This window comes from Bufo gargarizans, chromosome 1 (assembly GCF_014858855.1).
Source record: "Bufo gargarizans isolate SCDJY-AF-19 chromosome 1, ASM1485885v1, whole genome shotgun sequence".
Classification (NCBI taxonomy): Eukaryota; Metazoa; Chordata; class Amphibia; order Anura; family Bufonidae; genus Bufo; species Bufo gargarizans.
This window is the reverse complement of record NC_058080.1, coordinates 273,526,344-273,541,491: the sequence shown is the minus strand read 5'-3', so window position 1 is coordinate 273,541,491 and position 15,148 is coordinate 273,526,344. Positions and strand designations below refer to the sequence as shown.

General features: G+C 40.9%; 1 protein-coding gene across 3 annotated transcripts in view; it reads left to right on the top strand.

Moving 5' to 3' along the window:
• The window catches only part of LOC122944744 (probable E3 ubiquitin-protein ligase HERC6), a 47,561-nt gene extending 32,675 nt beyond the window's left edge, over positions 1-14,886 (top strand). For 2 of the 3 annotated variants that reach the window (XM_044303342.1, XM_044303334.1), the window contains exons 9-12: positions 7,460-7,652; positions 9,863-10,045; positions 11,437-11,595; positions 14,598-14,886. In XM_044303342.1, coding sequence (XP_044159277.1) covers positions 7,460-7,652; positions 9,863-10,045; positions 11,437-11,595; positions 14,598-14,818 — 756 coding nt within the window. In that variant the 3' untranslated portion in view covers positions 14,819-14,886. The remainder of the gene's footprint in view (positions 1-7,459; positions 7,653-9,862; positions 10,046-11,436; positions 11,596-14,597) is intronic. The other variant, XM_044303351.1, reaches the window with a different exon arrangement.
• The last annotated feature ends 262 nt before the right edge of the window (positions 14,887-15,148 follow it).

The window sequence follows — 15,148 nt, the reverse complement described above, 5'->3', positions numbered from 1 at the left end:
CGCAGGTTGGCCATCCCTGATATAGTGCATTTTGGTGCACTTGTTTTACGATGTCAAATTTATTATATAGCTATGTAATAGTCACATATACATCATTTAAGAGACATTGATGTTACATATACATGATTAAAGTAATTTTTCACTTGTATACATGTTTCACAAATGTGAAATGTCTTATAATAGTATTGTAAATATTTAAACTGAAAAATATATGTAATTTTTTTTTTCTGTTGTGTTTTCACAGTCCTTAAAGTGAAGAACCGATGGCAATCTTGCCGGGATCAATTTCGACGGGAACTTTGTGCTACACACGGCCAAAGCGGTGATGGTGGCTCGAGAAAACAGCAATACATGTACCCCAGGCAGCTCCAATTTCTTAAACCCATTCTGGATCTGAGGCCTTTAGTATATACTCTACTTTCTGTGAGTAGAATGGTAGTGCAGCTTATATTTTATAATAACAATAGCCCATCCAAAGACGAACAAGCTGCTCAGAGTCAGGAATCCCCTTGTCCAGTTTTGCCAGATGTTGAGGCAAGCAGACAGGAGCAAGATATTCAAGAACGTCATCCGGAGGAGGAGTCAGCCATGGACCCAGTCCACAACCCCTACGACAGGGGGGCTAGGGCCACACTTGTCTCTGGGTCAGATACTCTAACAAGCCTAGATTTGGAAATGTTACAGTATCTGAGCCAGAGAAGAAATCAAAGTAAGAAATCAAACTTAGGTTGTATGTCAGTGCAATGGCCTCAGTTGCTGCTATAATGGACTTACCACTCGATCAAGTGAAACTACACAGATTTCTGGACAAAATAAAGCAGCGGGCTGTGGGGTTGAGAATGGATCCTCAACCAGGAGCAAGCTTCACAACCCACCATCCATGGCAAGCCACTTATTCCTAGCCCCTCTATTCATAGGAATGGGAACATGGCTTCCAACAGCCCTATCCTGGCCCATGCCAACCATACCACCCAAAAGGTAATGTGGGTGCTCACCCAGGCCATGCACCTTGCCCTTTCAGCAGGAAATTATTTGATTTATAATTAATTTGTTTGGGCTAAAACATAATCCAACTTTTATTTTTTAATTGTTTTTAAATTAAAATAAGTAGACGTGCAAATATGTTTCATCTTTATTTCATTAATGTGAACATTTATATACTATACATGCCTTTGCCATTAAAAAAACTAAAATAGCAGACAGTTATAGATGAAAATACATTTGGAAACAATTTAATTGTAAATTGTATTAGATGTTAGACCATGTATTAAAAGCAAAAGTCCAAATACAAAACATAATTTTATGGTACCTCATTCAAACAGAGTGCCTATATACTCCTGGTACCTTGGACAGTTCCTTCAAGTGTCAGTTCTTATAGTATTTCAGGGATGGGCAACCTGCAACCCCCCAGCTACTGTCAAACTACAACTCCCACCATGACCTGCTGAAGACTAATAGCTGTCAGCTGTCTGGCCATGATGGGATTTGTAGTTTGACAACAGCTGTTGCAGGTTCCACATACCTGGAGTATCGCATTGCTAAAATCACCACAATTTGGGCAAATTTACACAAACTACATACAACACACATCATAATACATGTAATTTCTTGTTATATATTTATAAAAAGAGGTATTAGAGGATAGTAGGCAAAAAAAATTATCAACAATTATGAACTTATAAGTAGTGTCTGCCAAAGCCAACAGCACTAAAGAAAAGTATTATTTATATTGTAGTACAAGGACCCAGAGTGAGGAGGCTTCTTAACACGTATGTGTTTGCCATCCATTGCTCCTGAGCAGTTTCGGAAGTGCGCATGAAGATGAAAGCTCTCAGCAATTTGGATCCAATCCTCAGCCTTGGGCTCTGGCATCACCACTTCTCGGAGTCGCAGCCAAATCAATTGACGTGTTTGACAAACAATTCCATAAATCGTTGAGACTCACAGCAGGAACTGAAAATGCAGCGAAGCAAATGAATTCCCAGTTGCCAGAAAATCGAAAAAACATAACAAGACAAAAAGATAAAATAACATTAAAAAACATGCTAAGGCTACTTTCACACTAGCGTTCGATCGGATCCGTTCTGAACGGATCCGATCGTAATAATGCAGACGGAGGCTCCGTTCAGAACGGATCCGTCTGCATTATTTTAGCATATAACAGCTAAGTGTGAAAATAGCCTCGTACGGATCCGTCCAGACTTTCAATGTAAAGTCAATGGGGGACGGATCCGCCTGAAGATTGAGCCATATTGTGGCATCTTCAAACGGATCCGTCCCCATTGACTTACATTGTAAGTCTGGACGGATCCGCACGCCTCCGCACGGCCAGGCGGACACCCGAACGCTGCAAGCAGCGTTCAGCTGTCCGCCTGTCCGTGCGGAGGCGAGCGGAGCGGAGGCTGAACGCCGCCAGACTGATGCAGTCTGAGCGGATCCGCTCCATTCAGACTGCATCAGGGCTGGACGGCTGCGTTCGGGTCCGCTCGTGAGCCCCTTCAAACGGAGCTCACGAGCGGACACCCGAACGCTAGTGTGAAAGCAGCCTAAGGCTACTTTCACACTTGCGGCAGTGTGATCCGGCGGGCAGTTCCGTCGTCGGAACTGGCCGCCGGATCCGCCGATCTGCCGCTGACTGAAAGCATTTGTGAGACGGATCCGGATGCGGATCCAAGTTGTTATCAACGCTCAGTTCAGAAGCCTGCATCTCTGATGGTATGGGGTTGCATGAGTGCGTGTGGCATGGGCAGCTTGCATGTCTGGAAAGGCACCATCAATGCAGAAAAATATATTCAGGTTCTAGAACAACATATGCTCCCATCCAGACGTCATCTCTTTCAGGGAAGACCCTGCATTTTTCAACAAGATAATGCCAGACCACATTCTGCATCAATCACAACATCATGGCTGCGTAGGAGAAGGATCCGGGTACTGAAATGGCCAGTCTGCAGTCCAGATCTTTCACCTATAGAGAACATTTGGCGCATCATCATAATAGGCCCAAGACGATTGAACAGTTAGAGGCCTGTATTAGACAAGAATGGGAGAGCATTCCTTTTTCTAAACTTGAGAAACTGGTCTCCTCGGTCCCCAGACGTCTGTTGAGTGTTGTAAGAAGAAGGGGAGATGCCACACAGAGGTGAAAATGGCCATGTCCCAACTTTTGGGGGATTTGTTGACACCATGAAATTCTGATTCAACATATTTTTCCCTTAAAATGGTACATTTTCTCAGTTTAAACTTAACAATACTGCATGTATTTAAAAAAAATATTACAAATATAAATGAATTACCAGTTGCCAGAAATCTAAAACGCATAAGCATAGAGAAGGATTTTGGTGTCCCTGTGGATGGTAGATTAAATTACAGCATACAATGTCAATCAGCTGCTTCTAAGGCCACCAGGATATTGTCATGCATTAAACGAGTAGTGATGAGCGGGAGGTGCCATATTCGATTTCGCGATATTTCGCGAATATTCGATTGAATATTCGTATTATATTCGTCGAAATCGAATATTCGTAATTATTTCAGTTATTCCGATTAACATGCGATTACATTTTTTTCTTTTTTTTACCCCCCTGTATAAAGGCAACGTTCCTATGACATTGACTATGGCTAGGCTAATATGTGCATTTTACGAATATTCTAACTATTGCTCTAACTTCGTCTGTTAGAATATTCATAATATTCTAAAAGACTAAGTTAGAGCAATAGTAAGAATATTCGTAAAATGCACATATAGATTGTAATTTAGCTAATATAGTGCTATATTTATTTATGTTTTACCTAATTTTTTTTTTGCCTCTTCTGCACTTCAGTTTTGGAAAATATGTACACTATTAAAAAAAAAGAATATAGCACTATATTAGCTAAATTACAGTCTATATGTGTATTTTACAAATATTCTAACTATTGCTCTAACTTCGTATTTTAGAATATTCGTAATATTCTAAAAGACGAAGTTAGAGCAATATTGAGAATATTCGTAAAATAGTAAGAATATATTCGTTATTTCGAATAATTTTTTCGATGTGTACTGTTATCTCACTTAAAGGGGTTGTCCGGGTTCAGAGCTGAACCCGGACATCCCTCCATTTTCACCCAGGCAGCCCCCCTGACATGAGCATCGGAGCAGTTCATGCTCCGATGCTCTCCTTTGCCCTGCGCTAAATTGCACAGGGCAAAGGCATTGTTTGGAACCCCGGTGACGTCACCGAACACACTGCCGGGCGAAAGTTACTGCCCGGCAGTGTGTTATTGAAAACAAAAGAGCCCGTGCCCTGCGTGATTTAGCACAGGGCACGGGAGCGCATCGGAGCATGAGATGCTCCGATGCTAGGCTCAGGGATGCTGCCGGGGTGAAAATAAGGGTATGTCCGGGTTCAGCTCTGAACCTGGACAACCCCTTTAATCGGCATACTGCTCCCCGACAAGCGTCCCGTCACCATGGGAACGGCTGTGGGTTATATAATATACCATCGGATCTGAGTTTTTCCTGCACTCAGATCCGATGGTATATTCTAACCCACAGTTGTTCCTATGGTGACGAGGACGCTTGTCGAGGAGCAGTATGCCGAATATATGTACTAGTTGAAAAAAAAAAAATCTAAATTATGATTTTTTTCTCGATTATTTTCTATATTAAAAGAAGTAGGTTCACTGGTGTATAGTCAGTCTATTTATATTCGAATTCCCGAATATTTTTACCCGAAAATATGAAACAACGCGATATTATGATGTAATCGCGTCACATGACCTGGTTTCGGTTTCACTTTGGTTCACACTAGAGTGTATTAGAATTTGTCTTTCTTCCGAAAATAAATTCTTATCGAAAAAATGGTTCGAAAAGCATTCACTGAGGATGAAGAAAAAATTATTCTAATTGTAAGTAATATTGTATAACAGTACTGTATTTTATTATATATTGCATGCATGCCAGAACAATATTTTGCAACACTAGAACAATGCATAAATTATTCATTTGTAGATCAACTGCAAAATATTCGTATATGCCAATAAGAACTACATTGATTATTTTTTATTTTATTTTTTTCTCCCCCCCCCCAATAAGGGTCCATTCACACGTCCGTGGTGTGTTGCGTACCCGTGTTGCGTACCGGCAAATTGCGGATCCGTAACACACCCGGCCAGCACTCGCTATAGAAATGCCTATTCTTGTCCGCAGCTGCAGACAAGAATAGGACATGTTCTATATTTTGTGGAGCTGCGGACTGGAAGTTCGTGGCCGAAACCCAGAAGTTCGGGGCCGCTCTCCGCAAATGTGGAAGCGGAGAGCACATAGTGTGCTCTCCGCTTCACGTCCGGGCCCTAAGAGAATGAATGGATCCGCACCCGTTCCGCAAAATTGCGGAACGGGTGCGGACCCTTTTACGGACGTGTGAATGGACCCTAGTAGATATTACAGATTGATGCACTAAGTATTCTTGTTACTTCGCAGCACTATGTCAGTAGCATGGACAACACATGCACATAGCACGTCCGTTTTCCTGCCATACAATATATACCACACACTATATACCATACACACAATATATATACACTACGTGCAGAATTATTAGGCAAATGAGTATTTTGACCACATCATCCTCTTTATGCATGTTGTCTTACTCCAAGCTGTATAGGCTCGAAAGCCTACTACCAATTAAGCATATTAGGTGATGTGCATCTCTGTAATGAGAAGGGGTGTGGTCTAATGACATCAACACCCTATATCAGGTGTGCATAATTATTAGGCAACTTCCTTTCCTTTGGCAAAATGGGTCAAGAGAAGGACTTGACAGGCTCAGAAAAGTCAAAAATAGTGAGATATCTTGCAGAGGGATGCAGCACTCTTAAAATTGCAAAGCTTCTGAAGCGTGATCATCGAACAATCAAGCGTTTCATTCAAAATAGTCAACAGGGTCGCAAGAAGCGTGTGGAAAAACCAAGACGCAAAATAACTGCCCATGAACTGAGAAAAGTCAAGCGTGCAGCTGCCAAGATGCCACTTGCCACCAGTTTGGCCATATTTCAGAGCTGCAACATCACTGGAGTGCCCAAAAGCACAAGGTGTGCAATACTCAGAGACATGGCCAAGGTAAGAAAGGCTGAAAGACGACCACCACTGAACAAGACACACAAGCTGAAACGTCAAGACTGGGCCAAGAAATATCTCAAGACTGATTTTTCTAAGGTTTTATGGACTGATGAAATGAGAGTGAGTCTTGATGGGCCAGATGGCTGGATTGGTAAAGGGCAGAGAGCTCCAGTCCGACTCAGACGCCAGCAAGGTGGAGGTGGAGTACTGGTTTGGGCTGGTATCATCAAAGATGAGCTTGTGGGGCCTTTTTGGGTTGAGGATGGAGTCAAGCTCAACTCCCAGTCCTACTGCCAGTTTCTGGAAGACACCTTCTTCAAGCAGTGGTACAGGAAGAAGTCTGCAAGGTAAGAAAAACATGATTTTCATGCAGGACAATGCTCCATCACACGCGTCCAAGTACTCCACAACGTGGCTGGCAAGAAAGGATATAAAAGAAGAAAATCTAATGACATGGCCTCCTTGTTCACCTGATCTGAACCCCATTGAGAACCTGTGGTCCATCATCAAATGTGAGATTTACAAGGAGGGAAAACAGTACACCTCTCTGAACAGTGTCTGGGAGGCTGTGGTTGCTGCTGCACGCAATGTTGATGGTGAACAGATCAAAACACTGACAGAATCCATGGATGGCAGGCTTTTGAGTGTCCTTGCAAAGAAAGGTGGCTATATTGGTCACTGATTTGTTTTTGTTTTGTTTTTGAATGTCAGAAATGTATATTTGTGAATGTTGAGATGTTATATTGGTTTCACTGGTAAAAATAAATAATTGAAATGGGTATATATTTGTTTTTTGTTAAGTTGCCTAATAATTATGTACAGTAATAGTCACCTGCACACACAGATATCCCCCTAAAATAGCTAAAACTAAAAACAAACTAAAAACTACTTCCAAAAATATTCAGCTTTGATATTAATGAGTTTTTTGGGTTCATTGAGAACATGGTTGTTGTTCAATAATAAAATTAATCCTCAAAAATACAACTTGCCTAATAATTCTGCACTCCCTGTATATAGATTGAATTTTATGTCGATGAGGTTTTTTTGTTGGACCAAAAGTTTTTGCTTGTTTATTTAGCGTTACCCAGGCTGCACCACGGAGATGCAAAACAACTTTACACCCCATACCGTACCGTCACTTACTAGACAGGTACATCGCAGCTCAGCTGGCCAATATCTGATTGCTCAGACCCCACACACATACAATCGCAATACAATCCGATCTTACAACCGTAACATTAAATCTAATATTTCCCCTTCAAAGGCGTAACTTCATTTTTGTGTATTTGTTGAGGATATTTTTTTTATATTTGTATAATAAAACAATGGGGATTATATACTTTCATCTTTATCCTTCAGCGCTTTGTGGAGCGGGGCTATCATCTCACAAATAAGCACGAAGAAAAAGAGGTGATAATAACATCTGTCCGAACTAAGCTTTATCTAAAACATGGGAAAAAGTATGATAAGGAAGCCATCCAGAAGAAATTTTGCGACCTGAAGCGGCTTCACCCTGAACTCGTGAAAGAGTATAGTGAGCGATTACGCCCAGGTACAATGCTTACATGAATTTTGTATCTCTCTACAACACTCAGTAATGTATATATTCAGTAATGCTGCTAATCTGTACAGATGTAGTACGGTTAACACACAACCTCAAAAATTTATTAATTCATCCCGTAATCTTGAAACAAAAGCCATTTAAAAAAATAGCGTAACACATTTAATTGCATTAAGTTTACATAACACGTCTCCTAAATCATGTGTGTTACCTCTGCTACATCCGTGTTTCATCCCTTTTCAAATGATTACTTAATACCCGGTGTGACGTGTACAACATCTTCCGGTTACATCATACATCTCTACCTCGCTGAGATTGTATATATATTGTTATACACAGCGCGGTACAGATGTATGATGTCCCCGGATGATTTCATACATTTCACACACATAAATATATATAGGTCTTTTTGTTTATATCTACATAAAGTATTTAGGTCAAAGTCCCCGACCATTACATACATCCCCCCCTACAATTTGCATGGGATTCAAGAATATATATATATACGTATGTATGTATTTATGTATGTTCCTCAAAAACGCAACAATCGATTTCAATGATTCTTGCTACCTGGAATGAAATCTTGCGGGGATCTCAGCTCTCTAGGACGTACCGTTCCTGAGTTATATATAAAAAAAATTAACTGCATTAGCCAATACAAGCGTGCCAGCCTTTCACTTAAATCCTAACTGCAAACTGACGGGCGCTGTGGAGTTCACAGTTAAAGGGACGGTCACCATGAAACTCACTTTTAAAGGGCCGTTCACCGTGAAAATCAATGTTAAAGGGACGGTCACCGTGAAAATAACTGTTAAAGGGCCGGTCACCGTGAAAATAACTGTTAAAGGGCCGGTCACCGTCAGTCACTGTTAAAGGGGCGGTCACCGTGAAACTCACTTTTAAAGGGCTGGTCACCATGAAACTCAACATTAAAAGGCCGCTCACCGTGAAAATCAATGTTAAAGGGACGGTCACCGTGAAAATCACTGTTAAAGGGCCGGTCACCATCAGTCACTGTTAAAGGGGCGGTCACCGTGAAACTCACTTTTAAAGGGCCGTTCACCGTGAAAATCAATGTTAAAGGGACGGTCACCGTGAAAATAACTGTTAAAGGGGCGGTCACCGTGAAAATAACTGTTAAAGGGGCGGTCACCGTGAAACTCACTTTTAAAGGGCCGGTCACCGTGAAACTCACTTTTAAAGGGCCGGTCACCATGAAACTCAACATTAAAAGGCCGGTCACTGTGAAAGTCACTGTTATTTAATATAAAATTGCTATGAATAAATACCCGAGCAACGCCGGGTCATTGACTAGTATATATATATATTGTAGAGATTCACAAATGCTAGCCTTCAGATAAATACACAGAAGCATTTTTCCAGGGAAATCTTAAAATAACAAGTGTCCTTTATTGTTGGCACACAAACAATCAACAGGCAGCATTAATCGGCTTACTCCTGCCGACACTTAAAGAAAAAAACTATTACACAAGTAAGGCACAGTACCATAAATCCCACAGAGTATCTTGCATTGTCCTCTGTATCCAAGCAGAGACCCACCTGACCCTGCTGGCTGACTTTTGTAAGCCATTCCAAACCTGGCCTGGATTGTGTTGAGTAGTCACCCGCCCAACTCTATGACTACTCCCAATAAGAGCCATCCCGTATTAGCTTTTCACAGCTATGCTAACTACCAAAGTGTCCGTCAGCAACTGCTGCGGACATATGCACTAGTGGCTCCTACTGCACCGAGGCCAGGATCCTCGGTGACACATATCTTCCATCTATTATAGTCCCTTGTGCCTTTCTCCTATATATATATATATACACACACACTAACACCTCACCCAGTAAATTAACCTCATAAACCACAAATTAAATGCTATATGAAAGGTACGATTGTATCAAAAATGTGGCTGGGCAGACAGTATAATGATGACAGCCCAAAAAATTATTATACCCAACATAATACCATCAAATAACCCCTGTTACGTCATCCTACCTTTTAAGTTAGGCCAGTTTTACCCATCTGTAAAAATGGTTTTGGCATGTTATATAACACCAAAATGAGGCAAATCCACCGTGTGGATAATCAGAATCCCAAGCAGATCCCTCCATATAGGATTTTTTTTTTTTATATATTTACCTTTGTTATGATTTATGAGTTGTTTGTCTAAATTCTTAACATTCTGTGATTACAGGTGTTCCTGTTCCTTCTCTTCGACAAAGAATTTCAAAAAAGAAGGTGGTCGCAGCAACGGGTGTGAAGGAAGAGTCGGCTGAGCAGGCAGAGGAGGATCAGCCTGGACCATCGCAGCCAGGGGATTCCTCCCCCCCACCTCCAGAAGAGAGAGACATGGAGGTCTACACCCCCAACCAGGAGGGTAAATATGTGCACACAGCTATATAATTAAATATCCATACAATGTTTATAAGAAAAAGGGCATAAAATGTTTTAAATTTGCGAAAAGTAGATAAATAAATAAAAAATTCAAATTAAAAAAACTCTGTAATTTACATTAAAACCATAAAGTACCCAACTAATTCAAATTAAACATTACATAACTATAACAAAGTAATTCTGTACTCTCATTAAGAAATACCAAATAAGAGTTGTGGCGGCTTGTTACCTTTTAATGGCCCAAAAATAATAATTACCATGTCATATAGCGAGCTTCCAAGAACTCAACAGTCCCTTCATCTGTCTTATATACAATAAGAAGGGAGACAATGCGGAATGAATGGACATTTGAAATATAAGATACAAACATATCAAAGACCATCATAATAAGTCCGTTATTATCTTGCAGATAAGGGGCTGAGTACGTATTATTGTCTTTAAATTGATGGAATCTCAGAGACCTGGTGCCACGACCATGTCTATAGAAGACTATTTTGATCTTGTAGTGTGTTCAAAATCCCTCTTAAAAATGTAATCCAGTCTTCGAAGTGTCAAGTAGTGTTTTTAAATCCACTTTTAACAAATTTTTGTCCTCAATTTGCATTAAAAAAATCTTATAGCTCTTTTGTATTAAAAGTTAAATTTTAATATGAGAACTTTCATGTGTTATTCAGATTGACCATGGCCGTGCACTAGTGGCTCCTACTTCAACCAGGCCAGGGTCCGCGGTGACACATATCTTCCATCTATTATAGTCCCTTGTGCCTTTCTACAAATATATATATACACACACACACACCCAGTAATTAACCTCATAAACCACAAATTAAATGCTATCTGAAAGGTAATATTGTAATAGGGGTAAGGTAAGGGAGATCAGGATGTTAGTGGACTAAAAAGAGGATTCTACATGACAGACTCCCTTTAACTGCTGAATAGAACAGCGCTAAACAGTGCCTAAATAGCATATAGAAATCTAGTCATCTCGCCACCTATCTGCAAGCGACTTTACCCCTCCTTCTATTAATAAAGTGACCATGACAACTAAATCAACTGTGAGTGAAGACGGACAGCAGATATTTAAAATGCGGCTGTGCAGACAGTATAACGATGACAGCCCAAAAATATAATATACCCAACATAATACCATCAAATAACCTCTTTTACGTCATACTACTTTTTAAGTTAGTCCCGTTATAGCCATCTGTAACACTTGTTTTGTCATGTAATATAAACACATAATGAGGCAAATCCACCGTGTGGATAATCAGAATCCCATGCAGATCCCTCCATATAGGATATTTTTTTATGTTATTTACCTTTGTTATGATTTATTAGTTGATTGTCTAAATTCTTAACATTCTGTGATTACAGGTGTTCCCGTTCCTCCTGTACAGCAAATGGGTGAGGAGGAAGAGTTGGAGGAGCAGCCTGGACCCTCCACTGATCGAGGAGGACCATCACAGCCAGGGGATTCCTCTCCCCCACCTCCAGAGGAGGGGGACAAGGAGGTCTACACCCCCAACCAGGAGGGTAAATATGTGCACACAGCTATATAATTATCCATACGATGTTTATAACAAAAAGGGCCTAAAATTATTTAAAAAAGAGAAAAGTAGAGAAAAATATATATATTTTTTTTAAAAGTAAAATAAATCTGTCATCTACATTAAAACCATAAAGTATCCAACTAATTCACATTAAACATTACATAACTATAAGGCTACTTTCACACTAGCGTTCGATCGGATCCGTTCTGAACGGATCCGCTCATATTAATGCAGACGGTGGCTCCGTTCAGAACGGATCCGTTTGCATTACCATGAACAAAAAAAAAAAAAAAAAAAAAAATATATATATAATTTTTTTTGTTCATGATAGTGCAAACGGATCCGTTTTGACTTTACATTGAAAGTCAATGGGGGACGGATCCGTTTGAAAATTGAGCCATACTGTGTCAACTTCAAACGGATCCGTCCCCATTGACTTACATTGTAAGTCTGGACGGATCCGTTTGCCTCCGCACGGCCAGGCGGACACCCGAACGCTGCAAGCAGCGTTCAGGTGTCCGCCTGCTGAGCGGAGCGGAGGACAAACGGTGCCAGACTGATGCATTCTGAGCGGATCCGTATCCACTCAGAATGCATTAGGGCTGGACGGATCCGTTCGGAGACGCTTGTGAGAGCCTTCAAACGGAACTCACAAGCGGAGCCCCGAACGCAAGTGTGAAAGTAGCCTAACCAAGTAATTCTGTGCTGTCTTTAATAAATACAAAATAAGAGTTGTGGTGGCTTGATGATACATTTTAATGGCCATAAAATAATACTTAATATGTCACATAGCGAGCTTCCAAGAACTCACCAGTCCCTTCATCTGTCGTATATACAATAAAAAGGGAGACATGGCGGAATAAATGGGCATTTGAAATATAAGATACAAACATATCAAAGACCATCATAATAAGTCCGTTATTATCTTACAGATAAGGCTACTTTCACACTAGCGTTATGCTGTCCGCTCGTGAGCTCCGTTTGAAGGAGCTCACGAGCGGAGCAGAACGCTTCCGTCCAGCACTGATGCAGTCTGAATGGATGCGGATCCGCTCAGACTGCATCAGTCTGGCGGCGTTCAGCCTCCGCTCCGCTCGCCTCTGCACGGCCAGGTGGACAGCTGAACGCTGCTTGCAGCGTTCAGCTGTCCGCCTGGCCGTGCGGAGGCGTGCAGATCCGTCCAGACTTACAATGTAAGTCAATGGGAACGGATCCGCTTGAAGATGACACCATATGGCTCAATCTTCAAGCGGATCCGTCCCCCATTGACTTTACATTGAAAGTCTGAACGGATCCGCTCAGGCTACTTTCGCACTTAGAAATTTTTCTAAGTTATTAATGCAGACGGATCCGTACTGAACGGAGCCTCCGTCTGCATTAATATGATCGGATCCGTTCAGAACGGATCCGATCAAACGCAAGTGTGAAAGTAGCCTAAGGCCCCTTTCACACGGGCGAGTTTTCCGTGCGGGTGCGATCTGTGCGGCGAACGTATGGCACCCGCACTAAATCCTGACCCATTCATTTCTATGGGGCTGTGCACATGAGCGTTGTTTTTAATGCATCACTTGTGCGTTCAGTTGAAATCGCAGCATGCTCTATATTGTCCGATTTCGACGTGACGCAGGCCCCATAGAAATGAATGGGGTGTGTGAAAATCGGATGGCATCCGCAAGCAAGTACGGATGCCGTGCGATTTGCACGCACGGTTGCTAGGAGACGATCGGGATGGAGACCCGATCATTATTATTTTCCCTTATAACATGGTTATAAGGGAAAATAATAGCATTCTGAATACAGAATGCATAGTAAACCAGCGCTAGAGGGGTTAAAAAAAATAAATAATTTAACTCACCTTAGTCCACTTGCTCGCGAAGCTGGCATCTCCTTCTGTATCCTCTGCGCTGAAGTTGAACAGGACCTGGGGTGAGCTGCTCCATTAAATATCGGTTAAGGACCTTCGATGACGTCACTCCGGTCATCACATGGTCTTTTACCATGGTGAATCACCATGGTAAAAGATCATGTGACGTACCATGTGATGACCGGAGTGACGTCATCGAAGGTCCTTAACCGATATTTAATGGAGCAGCTCACCCCAGGTCCTGTTCAACTTCAGCGCAGACTCGGAGACACAAGGAGATGCCGGGCTTCGCGAGCAAGTGGACTAAGGTGAGTTAAATAATTTTTTCTTTTTTTTAACCCCTCTAGCGCTGGTTTACTATGCATTCTGTATTCAGAATGCTATTATTTTCCCTTATAACCATGTTATAAGGGAAAATAATACAATCTTCAGAACATCAATCACAAGCCCGAACTTCTATGAAGAAGTTCGGGTTTGGGTACCAAACATGCGCGATTTTTCTCACGCGAGTGCAACGCATGACAATATTTTGCACTCGCGCAGAAAAAATCGCGCATTTTCCCGCAACGCACCCGGCTCTTATCCGGGCAAAAAAACTGACGCCCGTGTGAAAGAGGCCTAAGGGACTGAGTACGTATTATTGTCTTTAAATTTATGGCATCTCAGAGACCTGGTGCCACGACTATGTCTATAGAAGACTATTTAGATTTTGTAGTGTGTCCAAAATCCCTTTAAAAATATTTTAGTCCCCCATTTGCATAAAAAAAATGTTATAGCTCTTTTGTATTAGAAGTTATTTTTTAAGATGAGAACTTTAATGTGTTATTCATATTGGCCATGGCCAACAGAAATGCTTAGCAACACAAAAGTGTAGATTGTTCTTTCATCTCAAAGAAACCAACTAAATACTATTATACTGTAATGAACTTGCATTAATTAACCCACTAAATAACATTATACTATATTGAAATAATAAATAAACAACTATATAATTTTAAAAACTGTAATTAAAAAATAAATTGTTCTGTAAATGGACAGTACTGTAACAAAAACTCCACACAAACCACTAACTGCCTTAATCATAATTGGAAGTAATTGTAATTTTTTTTTTATCCTAACAGTTATTAGAAAACTTAAAAGGCGGCTCCTTGAGCACCGGAAGACAGAAGCCAAAGCAATGCTGGCTATAAAAGCAGAGAAAAAAAATATAGGCCTACTTCAGGCTTGGTTACACAGGCATCAGCGTCAGCTGGATGATGCTTACAAGAAGCTCGAGGAGCAGAGGAAGATGCATAATGAAGAGCTCCTGGAGATACAGCAAGAACTACAAAGTTTGCCTTAATTTTTTAGTATTTTATATTTTACCTACTTTCTAATTTATAAATAAATATTTTATTATGTTTAATCATTTGCTTTCGTATGCTTGATATTGTTATTTAATACATAAACTAGCTGTGCACCCCGCGTTGCTCGGGTATTTATTTATTGGAAATATATATTAAATAACAGTGACTTTAGCAATGGTCGACCCTTTATCAGTAAATTTCACTTCAACTGTGAACTCCATAGCGCCCGTCAGTTGGCAGTTAGGATTTAAGTTAAAGGCTGGAGGCAGGCTTGTATTTGCTAATGCAGGTGATATTTTGGGAATATCTCGGGAACGGTACGTCCT